The following is a 12,310-nucleotide window of genomic DNA, read 5'->3' on the forward strand; positions in this document are numbered from 1 at the left end:
CAGTCTTCACCATAGAAGTATCCATCTTCTTTTCCATTACATGTCTTTAATATTTGATTCCATCCTACGTGCAATATGGAGGAATTGCACCATATAAGTGTTTTTCATAGGCAGTGGAGTATGCTTCCTCTGAATGAAAAGAGGCTGTTAAGATGTTATTTTTCCCTTTTTCTTTTTGTCATCCTCATAGCGAGTTCAAAGTGGGTGCAAAGCATTGCTGATTCTAAGTATTTGCACAAAATGTATTGCCAGTGAAGTAATGGGAAGGACTTGAAAGAACAGGATTCCAGAAGCAACTCTAAAAGACGCAAAGCTGCATTGATTGCACAACAACCAATTTACTGCATTGCTGTCTGTTGCTCCTTGAACTTTCCTTAGAAATGTACTTTATTGAAACAAAAGCATCATGGAAATGACTGGAGCCAATAAAGTGAAAGGTTCCAGAAGAAAAAAAGAAAAGAAAAAAAGTTTTGTACCTTTGTCTTTTTATCCAATTTTTAAATACTTTTTTGATTGCAAATCAAAGTTTGATTTGTGTGTAGCAGGTGGGTTGGTCATGGTTGTTAAGTCTTTAACAAATACTTTTTTCCTAAATCATCCAAGAAAGCTAACAAAAATGGGTGGGCAATGTTTTGCTCTGTTGTGTCTGGAACTGGAACTAGAATTAATGAGGTTTAATGATGTTCCTAATTTGTGAATTCACTCTTTTCAAAAACTTTTCTGGATTGGGAATCTCACAGCAACCACTAATGAAACCCTGTATTACTTTATTAGTAGGCAAACAATGTGTTTTGATAATGTTCAAGTAGGCTTCTTGTATCCAATTTCTTGTTGTCACCAAGTGTTATTGCCATGTGACGTTCAGCAAAGTTGGCAGTTGACTTTTTCTTTACCATTCTCCTTTTCCAGCTATGGTCTTTCCCTTACTGTTGCTCTGTCTGTCTGTGTATGTGTCTGTCTGTCCCTCACCTGTCCAGTTGACTAGTGAGAGAGACAAGCTAAGAGAGGCAGAGAAAAACATCAGCGAAAGAAACAGCAAGGTGGGTGTTCTCCCAACCTCCCCTTCCATTCCCAGCATGCTCAAAGCAGCCACCTGCCTGCATCTTTGAATATCTGCATTTTTTTATACCTTCTAACAGGTTGATCAAAGCTGTTACCCCTCAGTGATCAGGCAGAGCCTTGATTTTTTGTATTGTCTCAAGACTCTTAACAGATGCTGTTCAATCATCCATTACGAATGCATGCTACACAATTAGGCCATAATCCTTCCCACATATCCAGCATATAAACAGCTTGTGATGGTGGATCCTGCCAAATATAATCTCTATACTGTGAACTAGAATATTACCACAGACACTAGAAAGTATATGAAGCAAGCAGTTTGTTTGTTCCCTGGGAATCAAACACTTACTTTTGGGGTTGCTAGCACCGTTCTCTTCCACTTAAGCTACAGGAACATGATGGAACAGGCTACCAGAGCCAGTTCAAGCTTGAAGGGAAAAATGAAACCCATCCTTCCATTTAACAAGAGTATTGTAACCCTCAGTATTTACCAAATCTAATTAAAATTTCCTCTTGCTCATCAGAGATGAGATTGGGATGGTTTAATTGTGTGTTAGTCCTAGTTAATTACCCAAACTGTGACTGTTTCTACCAAGAGTGCCCCTCCCACCCGTTGAGAGTGTAAATGGATACTTGTCCTCTTGATATTCTCCTCTTCATATAGAACACATAGACTGCTAATTAGTGCAACTAAACACATGAGAGTCGGCAAGCAAGTCCAGGTCAGTGGCCAGCTTAGACCTTTAACAATCCAGACTTTTTGGAAGTAAATTGCTTTTTTAAAACGACAAAAAGCAGAAAGGAAACCATAGGGGGAAATGAACTTTAAATGAATTTTTTTTCCCCATATAAAATGTTTTTGTTGTAAAATTGAACTAAATGATGGATATTGTTCAAAGAGAATGAGGAGTATGTCTTGAGAAAATTGTGTGCCAGAGGCTGATTAGCATTCCAGAACTGTGGCGGGAGGGTCTGCATCGCGCCACAAGCTGCCACAGAGGGCCAAAGCGATGCGGAAATGACGGTGGTCTAATTTAGCAGCTAATTTGCTTGCCATTCTCTTGTATTAAACTTGAGAGAGAAAATGGGTCACAACGGGCCAGAGATTGACAGACGCATAATCATGGGACAGGGTACTCGTCAAGGGACCTCAGCTTCCTGCATGATGCTTCTACACCTTTTTAATTTCCCTTCTAATAAACAATCCACTGCCTGCATTGTGTAATCAAACACTCGGTAATGCATATAAAAATGTGACTCGACGCATATCATACTCCTAATCAACTGAACTGAGGCTGGAGCGCAGAGAGGGGAATTGCTTTAGAAAATGAGAAACTTTTTCACTAAGCAGTGATGAGAATGAGGCACAAAGTAAGTTTTGAGAAGGAGGAGGGAAAAAAAGAGAGAGAAAAAATTGGTTTGTAATCATCCAAAGGTCAAGTCATATCTGGGCTATTGGGACTTCTAATTGAAGCATTTGCATATCATTTGTTGCTAAAGAGACTGGCCCACCCTTTGTCAGTGGTTCAAAATACCTGTTTATTCTGTTGCGAGCAGAGCAGGGCTGATTTGTCAAGACATTTACCGCCCTTAGTCTTATCAGTTACTGGATGAATTGAGTGACTGACTCCTCCATAATGGCTTCTCTTCCTGGAGACCATCTCGTGAACTTCAGTTATCTTACCAGGAGAGAAATAAATGACCAATAAAAAAAAAAAGAAATGCACATTTGGTTAAACACTATATGGATTGTGGCTCAAGGTTAAGGATCTAGAGGGTGGAGCAGAGAGGTCGACTGGCTGCCGCCACCAGTTGCATGAGTGTTCAAGCCCGATTACTCTTCTCATTACTGCTAAAGGTTCAGGTGGCTGCATCCCATTCATACGCTCAATCTATTAGCAAATTACAGAGGCAATTTACATGTTAATCAAGTCTAATGGTTTACTCTCATCTGTTATGCTTTATGATTAAACGAGATGAATCAGTCTACACAAAGTGCTTTCCATATTTCATCCACAAACAAATATCGATACTGTCATCTTGTCATTCAGTGTAATCACAGTTAAGTATGTTCCATACGGAACGAATGACTGCTTATGTCATTATGTCTTAAAAACAATAACATGATGATCATAATAAACTTCACCATGTTTGTTTCTTTTTGAGTTATGCCCTCAGTGTCAGGCGGTTTTTCATTTTCTACTGCTAATCTAAATCTAAAATGGCTTTTAAATTGTGCGTGTGTGTGAGTGGAAGTCAGTCAAGCTTACAGGAATCTTACGAGACCCATATAAGTTGGTTATATTATGCTGCTGTATAATACCTTATGTTACCCCAAGTTAAGCTTTCTCTCAACTTCTTTAGCTCAATGTTTTTTTTTTTTTATTCCAGTTTTTTTGAATGAACATTTCCTACTGTAGGGTCCACAATTAACCTGTTCAGTTATTTATGCATTCACATGGAGTTCTAGATAAAACATATCCTAGATAGTCTTTTGATGATTAGTGGATGTTCATATGCTAACACTTTAAGTTGTGACATGTTTTCTTAAGTAGATAGTTTGTATGTTATTATTATTATTTTTTAAATTTAGTTGAATCTCACATCAGACAAGTCATTTTAATTGCTCACCAAATCCCATTTCTAATCAAGTTTGGCTTAATGATTACTTTGGACCCTGGATGAAACAACACTCCAGTGTCCACCATACTCCTACCATCACATACACACTTAGACACTTCACTGCTTGTTCAACACTTGTCCAATTGCTCCTCTGAGATCCCAGTCACTTGACAGGTGTGTACATTCCAGAAGAATCTATCGGTCACATAGACCGACCTGCCATTTATTTATTTACATATTCAATGTGACTACCTGCCCCCCAGGAATTGATGTGTCCCAGTTTCCCCAGCGAGAGAATCCGACAGTGGGTTCACGCTCCTCTGAGTGCTGGCCCCTGCTTGGCTCTCAGGAGGCGGGGCTCTGTGCGCTAGATGGGCAGATGCTCAGTGCTGCTGAAGGGAACAGGTGCCCTGAGGGAACAGGTGCCCGGAGGGAAGGCCACGGCGGCCCAAAATCATCCATCTGCTTTTATCAACTCTTATTTAATGCATGCGAGAATCCACCCCCCCCCCCCTCTCTCTCTCTCTCTGTGTGATTTTTAGACTTGTTGTAATGCACTCTCCTAAAATGTAAAAGTCAGCTTCTGTAAACACTGTCTTTTATCCTCCACTCTCCTTTGCCCTTGTCTCACCCGCTAGTTCTGATGGGATAAAACATGTAATGGTGATAAAAGCCTGGGACTTTGTGTATAGAGGCTGAACGGGAGTGGTTGAGGTGAATGTTTGGCTCACAGAGGTTTCGTAAGATGCCCTTTTCTTGTCTCTCACTCTTTGTAATCCCTTTGCAGGTTGCAGCAGGACCTGGAGCAGCCGGTGCCATTCCTCCTCCACCTCCAGCAGGGGGCATTGCACCACCTCCTCCGCCCCCTCCACCGCCCCCATGTGGTGGTATACCACCTCCTCCACCTCCTCCTCTACCTGCATCTATGGGACCTCCTCCTCCTCCACCTCCACCTGGCTTCGGACCTCCACCTCCGCCTCCACCTCCTGGAGGAGGCCCGCCCCCACCTCCGGGCATGCATTTGGCTCCTCCTCCGCTCGTTGTCCAGCTGCCTTACGGGCTGGTGCCCAAGAAGACCTACAAACCTGAGAGCGTCATGAAGAGGGTTAACTGGTCCAAGGTAAGAAAGACAAAGACACTATTGAAGCTTGAGCAGTTTAAAAACACATGCGTTCTGAGAACCGAAAAACACATTCCAAGGATAGCAATAAATTGCAAATGGTGGCTGCAATTTAGCCGTCCCAGCATGAAGAGAGTTTGACTTTTTCAGTGGGAGTTGATGGTCCAAAGCCTACGAGTACATGCAGCTTATTAAAAAAAGCATTGAGCCATGGGACAAGTAATTGTCCCATGGCTCACTCTGACTCCTTTTCAAGATATCCGACCGTAAACTATTTTATTAGCTCAAGTTCCCTTGCATGCACATTCTGGCTATAATTTAATAAATGTTTTAGTTCAAACGAAACATAACAAAACAAAAATACATAAAACAATATTGAGTAATCCTCCATTGCTTTAAATGTGATTTCTATAGGTCAACCTCTTCATAACGTCTTTTTCCTTTTAACTCTCAATCATTTATTTACCCATCGCCTTGGGAACTTTAACAGTCTGAAAACCAGATTAATTGTTTTGTACTTTTTCATGCTTATGCTTGACCTTGTCTTTAACTCCTTTATGCATCAGTGCAGAGAGGATAGACGCCTCCACAAGAAGCAGAGTCCTATGAAAAATAAAATACAAAATAAAGAACTCACATTAAGAAACTCAATTAGCAATCATGCATTCAGTACATAATATAAATCAGGGCTACTCGTCATCTCTGAAAAGCTCAAGAGCTACAAAGCGGGATCCATTTAGCCCCAAGGGCAACACTCCTTACTTTTGTGTTAATTCTTTTATATTAATGAGGTTGACTTTGTGTGGTTTGCAGTATGAGCAAATTACAGCAAGTTTTATATTGTATATTTTCTGTATTGAATAAAATACTTGCATTTGTTTTATCAAAAAAATACAATAAAACAGTAATATTGTGAATATTATTAGTCTAAAACAGCTGTTTTCTATTTTAATTTATTTTAAAATGTAATTATTCCTGTGATGGCAAAGTAAATCCTTCTAAAAAATCATTCTAAATGCTGATTTGGTTCTCTAAAAAACATTTCTTATTATTATAACAGTTGTAAAACATTTTGTGCTGCTTATTATTTTTATAGAAACTGTGTGTCCCCCTCCCCCATGAATAGAAATAATAAAATATTATTTATTTGCATTCAAATAAATTTTTTATCAAATCAAAACATTTTTACTGTCACTTTTGATCAAACTATAGTATTTTTGCTGAATAAAAGTATGAATTTATAAACAAACAAACAAACAAACAAAAAATAAAACTTGCTGACCCCAAACTTTTAAGTTTTAAATATATAGTCAAATATTAGAGATTTAAGTATGTGCCTATCATTTATTGACATGTCAAGGTGATGTTACCATGCATGGTAACGCTGAGATCTCTCAGGTGTCATTATGCTGATGTGTCGGTGATTGGTAATGGAGAGAGTTAGAGGATGAAAATGAGAATGCTAATCAGTTTGTATCTTGCTATTTTAAATCACCCACCGGAGACCCCTCCATCTCTCGCAACAGAGGAAGATAACAGCCAGACAGTAAAAGCAGCCGGCAGCAGTAAAGTTGGGAAACACTCCAGCCTCTGCACTCCTCCCGATTTTTCCCTAAAGCATGTAACGGACTTTCAAATAGCCACATCGGAGATTGCTGCCTGGAGGTGCTGTAATGTAATTTCTCTAACCGTTAGAACACCCACACAGGGGAGCCGCACTCCTTTATGGAAAAGTAAATGATTGCTTGCATCTGCGGCTAAGACCATTTGGAGCTGCTCGCTTTCTGCCCAGAGATGGGTGTAGCCGCCCAAGGCGAGAGGAAGCTACAGTATTTCTCTCTGCTGCTTGAGCATGAACAAGGTCACCCTTGCTGAGCCCTGTGTTAATTACTATGTTTGGAAGAGTCATGTTTTTTTTTCACAAGTGCCCTTACGAGGTAGCACACTAACGAGACTGCTCATTTCTCTCTCTGTCAGTCTCTCTGTATTTCCACTGTTCCACTTGGATTTAGTGAGATTGTAAATGTTATCTGATACCAGTAATGTGGGTCATCATTGAGAATAGGGGGCAAAATTGGCATCAATTTAGGGGCACACAACTCAATGAAACACTGTTGAATGTGTACCATTACCATTCAGAATGTTTCACAATGTTAGATATGCATTTGCACAACTCTGAAATTAGCAAATGTCATAAAGAAATATTTCTCTAAAATAATTAGATTTAATTTAAGATTGGGGCACATTCTATTTTGTAAATCGATTAACTTGACCTGTTAAACAGACTTCCTCCATTTTTTAGCTATCTAAGACCACAGCTTCTTTTTTTTTAATTTTTTTATTCTGACTTGTGTTGTAGACAGATAACAGCTGAATTCAGAGGGGGTGGCGATATTGCACTAAGCAAATAGTTTCACAATTAATTTACATAATTATTTATAAAAATACTTTACACAAGAATAAGCCGAGTGTGTAATCGAGAGGCATTTGGACTTTCTGTGTTCTGCTCTGGTTCTTCGGTGACGTGACACAAACTGAACTGTATAATTTTCTTTAAATCTTAAATTGCAGTTGAGGAAATGACCAGCTCTCATTTATAATGAAAAGAGGATACAAATTGTGTTTATCCATAAATCTAGTAACTCCTTGTGATTCTGACAGTTCCTCTGGCTATTGTTTCCATATTCTAATTATATCCCACATAATTCTTGGAAGTAGTAGTATCTGTATATGCTGTTGGATATGTTTTTCTAGTTGTTGGGATGCAATTATACAAGTAACAACGACAATGTACCTTGCGATTAAGAAAGAAATGTCTTTGCAAAGGTGTCTTTTCATGCCAAACGTAACCTCTCATTTCCTTTTCTTTCGGGTTTGATGTGTGATGTGTTGATTGCAGAGCAAAAGAACAAAGGAAAAAACATCTTAGCATGAAAGTTTCGGATTGAAACACCTTATGGTGATAGACATTGAGTTTTGATACTGATATTAAGAGGATGACAGGTGATGAAATCAAACTATTCCATATGCAGATTTCATCTATCCATCCGTCCATCCATCCATCCATCCATTCTATCATTCTGTCTTTGATCTGTTTTTTAAAAGCAACAATATCAATCTTAAAAATATGTAGTTTTGCACTACATAAATCTTTCTGCTGTCCTGGTGCTGCTGAGCTTTGGAGACCCTTTACTAAAGATGTCAGTGCTCTAAACTGGAGGCTGTTTTATATATATGGAGAGCTCTTTCAATTTTCCTTCAGCAAAAGACAGTAGCTTTAAAGGCTTAGGCTTTATATATATATTTTTTAAATTAAGCCAACACCTAATTCATTGCATACACACATGTTTGCTTTGACGTGACGAGTAGCACAGTAGAATTTCCCTTTGCTAGTGTCTTAATGAAGTAGAGATAATTAGCCAGAGATGATGAGGGGGAGGAGGTTACTATATGCAAACCGTAAAGGAGAAAATACATAGTTTAAACTGCCATCTCTCTCTACTAGTTTAGATAGTTTTGATCCTTATTCAACCTTATTCAATAAGAAGAACATATTTTCAGTCTAGTTGGTGAGTTGACTGACCAGTTGTAACACACTGATATGTATGTATATACTATAACTGATAACTGATTAATTGACTAGTTGTATATCATGACAAACATACAGTATACACAAAAATACACACTGTAAACTGCAAATGTATATTCATGTAGCATTCATGCTGCTGTATGTGCGTGCTTATGTGTGCATTGGTGCTCGCTTACTGTATTCCTGCTGGTGTTTGATGGAGTTTTTCTGTGCTTACAGATAGTGCCTCAGGAGATGGCGGAAAATTGCTTTTGGCTCAAAGTCAAAGAGGAGCGTTTTGAGAGTGCGGACATGTTGGGCCAGCTTTCAATGTCCTTCTCTTCTAAATCTAGAGGTAAGGACAACCTGCTTTGCCTCTCCTCCTAATCACATAGGAACATGTCGTTTCTGTTACCCTGATGGCTGACTTTTATTCCTTTCAAACTTTCGGAAACCTGTCATCTCTGTGAAATCTTAATTATCTTTATAAAGCTGTTTTGGTTTCCCCATAACTTCCCTTTTTTATAGGGTCTACAGTCAGATTAAGGAAGTGTTTAGCTATGTGCCAATTAGCAGAGCTGCAGAGTTGGAAGTGTACTTTACAGTACATGTCAGCACAGAGTCAGTTTACAAAGCATCCCTCTTCCTTCACGGGATCCGTACTCTAAGCGGCTGTGGGTTTCAATAGGAGCAGAGGACAGACATGCTTGGTTAGCTCGGCTGCCTTTCCGCTTCACTGGAACCCCCCCGAGAGACAGTGAAGAAGAAAGAATGTAAGAAAAAGTTACAGTACAGAGAGTTGTACTTTAGTTTTGGCCAGTTTGTTTCTTTGTTTGCTTCCCCTGTTTATTCACACTGCTGTAGAAGGATAAAGTGGATGTTTCCTTCGGCAAGGCAGCAAGTTGAACCTTTGACAGTGAATGGCCTCAGTAGATTTTAATGCCTGTTTCATAAAGGGGCATTGCAGAGGGCCTGTCAGACATTGAGCACAATTGAAGAGTCTGCTCATGTGTGCAGCGGTGGTCAGATGATCAGTCATTGAAGTGAACTGATCTGAGAGCAGATTGACCACAGTGTAGAGTTTGCTAGCGTTAGCCCACTGGCACAGCTCCAGATAACAATAACTCCTCTTATTCTTCAGTATTGACATTATATCAGTCTGTTAAACTCCATCCAGCAACACTTTAAGCATAATGTGGTGGTTTAAGATGTGCAGAAATGCCTATATGACTCTTGAATATAACCGTTGCTGATTGCTACTGGGGTTTTCTCTTTCTCTTCTGAGATAGTGACAAAAACACAGCCTGTTCCTGTGAAGCCGAATACCGTTTTTAGATATAATTGTGTTTAGGTTTCATTCTTCTACACTTTGTGTTGTATCTTTAGTTTTTCTCTGCAAAGGTGTATGTTTTATAAGTAAGAGTTGAGGAGTTCCTCTGGGACCCATCTTTGGCTCAGTTCCTATCAATTACGCCTGGAGCGTACCCACTGACTCGTCTCTCCCCAGGTCTGTTTCTGAACCCTAACTGCACGTCTTCATGAATGAAATATGCTTTTCTGTGTTTGATAGTTGTAGCTGCTCTTTTAAGATGAAGCTATAACTCTGAGAATCCAGCTTTGAAGTGTGTAAGATGCGATTTGGACCCATTCTGGAAACTTTCACACACAACGAGTAGAACCCTACTTCCTCATACCACTTTTAATTAAAAGATTATTAACCAATGGTAAACCTCACTGCTAAAAGAAAGACTGAAAGGCAAACGAGGATGATATTATACCCCTGGTAATCCTACTGACTTTGAACTGCCTGCCATTTGATGAGTGAGTCTCAGTGTACTGCCAATCTCTAAAATATACTTTCACGCCACCAGTTGGAGGAGGTGGTAGGTGGTGTCCTCACCCTGTCTCCAGTTTTTTTTTTAGACTTGGTGCAGTTGGCAGTCTCCAGGGATGAATTACTTTATAAGACCTCACAGATGCTTGGTTTGGCCACACACTATAAATCCTCATAGCAGAGCTGGCAGGGCAGTCATTGGTCAATATTCGCTTCATTTGTCTGCGCAACTACCGCTTTATTTATGTATTGGTGAGTGTGGTCTGCTGACTAACAGTGGTAGGGAAAAGCATTCTAGATGACTTGCTTATAGCTAAAACATCTGTCTGGAGACTGCCAGGTAAAGAGTAGAGACTTTTCCTCTATAAAGTATACAAAACAAGCCTCTGTTTTCTAGATTTGGTATTTGCTCTGCTCCATTTCAAGTTCTCTTTTTCCCTCTTAACACATTATGTTGCAACCTATTTCAAATGTTTCAATCTATTTCAAACACATATTATTTGGAAGTTTTGGAAGCTATGTATTTTTTTCTGAATTTCTCCCATCAGTGTAGAAAGTGTACATGGAACTGGTTAAATTATTGATAACATTGTTCGTTCTTTTTTTGAGCGTGGACTAAAATTTCAGAACAATAGCATACAACTTAAAGAGAATATTACCTATTTGTGTTGCCTAGTTAAAATATGGAATATGTCTTTGAAAATAGTTGGAAAAAAGTAATTTGAATAGCATAATTTGAATACCGGTAAAATGTATTATTAATTATTTACATTTCCAGAGTTATGCTTCATGCCATCTGGGGGCAGTTTGGCTTACCACTGTTTGACCACAGTTTGAGAATGACTGATATAAAGAAAATACTCACTACTTGTTTAATCAATGGTCTATCCTCTGCAAACATGCTCAGGGCTTGATCTTTTAAACAAAACTCAAGTGTTCTGTGCCCTTTCATCCCAAATGATATTCTCATAGATTAGCATGACTGTCCACAGTCACCACTTGTCAATGCATGCTTCAGAAGCAACCTGAGACTTTTCCGAAATGCAGTTTAGACCTCATTTAAATCCTCTTCTTTGTCAGATTCTGCGTTTATTGTAATGTTGTTTTCCTTGTTGCCACAGTTGCTTGGCCTTTCCACCCCCTCTATCTGGCACTCTTATTCCCTATTTCCCCCAGACACCCTTCGCTTGGTGGTATCAATCAATGGTTCTGCTTGTGTTTCTGCTTGGGGGATCAAATCAGATACACTGGTGGATTGAGTGTGTGGCATGGCCTATTGCATTTGAAAAGCAATTCAACGCCTCCGCTTTTATGTGCCTCTGAAATAAGATGGATGCTGGCAAAACTTGCTCCTCCTCTCGCCCTAATAGGTTTTCTTCACCGCTGACATATGCTCTCAAGAAAATAGAAGTCTGACTCTCCGGCACGGTGATGACATGCATTGCTTGTTGCTTTTGAAATATAAACCACATCAGCACCACCGTCCTCTTTAAATGGTGCATCATATGAATTCTTACCGAAATTTGAACTCACAGCAGCACCTGAACACTTCACTGATATTCTCTGTAAAAGCACATACTCCTCCTTTTTCCTGCTTGGTGAGGAAAGCTGTGTTTTTTGCATCAGTTTGAAGTGCAAATTGATGTTGAATGAAGTCATATGGTAGCTTTTTTTCTGTCACATATATAGAACAGTTACTATCAGCAAAAACCTGAAATGAATTCGTTTTTTTTTTGGGGAGGCACTGTTCAGCCCCACTCTTGTCTCTGCTTTGAGTGGCTCAGGCAATAGATGAGTTTGATCTGGGTAAATTAAGTGTGATGGGGTGGTGAAGAACGCTCCTGGCTGCTCCACAGATGGAGCTCTGAAGCGAGATCTAATGAAGATGTATTTTAATAATTGGTGTCAATGCTGAAGTAATTCATGGAGGAGGAGGAGCCCAGGGCAGCACTTGACCTCTAAAAGGAGAACTACCATCATTTTTGTCTCTTAATGACCAGTGAGCCTATGATAAGAAAGAAAGATAGAGAAAAAGCAATGAAAAGCAATTGAGGGTCAAGTTGTGGAGTTCCATATGTCTCTCACATGATCAGTGGTTAATTTT

At 39.4% G+C, this 12,310-nt stretch overlaps 1 protein-coding gene across 12 annotated transcripts in view; it reads left to right on the forward strand.

Annotated features, from left to right (window-relative positions):
* Window positions 1-12,310, forward strand: part of diaph2 (diaphanous-related formin 2) — a 471,667-nt gene that overhangs the window by 199,538 nt on the left and 259,819 nt on the right. For 6 of the 12 annotated variants that reach the window (XM_079630046.1, XM_079630045.1, XM_079630047.1 and 3 more), the window contains 3 exons: window positions 978-1,040; window positions 4,472-4,804; window positions 8,613-8,727. In XM_079630046.1, coding sequence (XP_079486172.1) covers window positions 978-1,040; window positions 4,472-4,804; window positions 8,613-8,727 — 511 coding nt within the window. The remainder of the gene's footprint in view (window positions 1-977; window positions 1,041-4,471; window positions 4,805-8,612; window positions 8,728-12,310) is intronic. The other 6 variants (XM_079630050.1, XM_079630044.1, XM_079630051.1 and 3 more) reach the window with 1 other exon arrangement.

The sequence above is a fragment of the Phoxinus phoxinus genome, assembly GCF_949152265.1.
Source record: "Phoxinus phoxinus genome assembly, chromosome: 12".
NCBI lineage: Eukaryota > Metazoa > Chordata > Actinopteri > Cypriniformes > Leuciscidae > Phoxinus > Phoxinus phoxinus.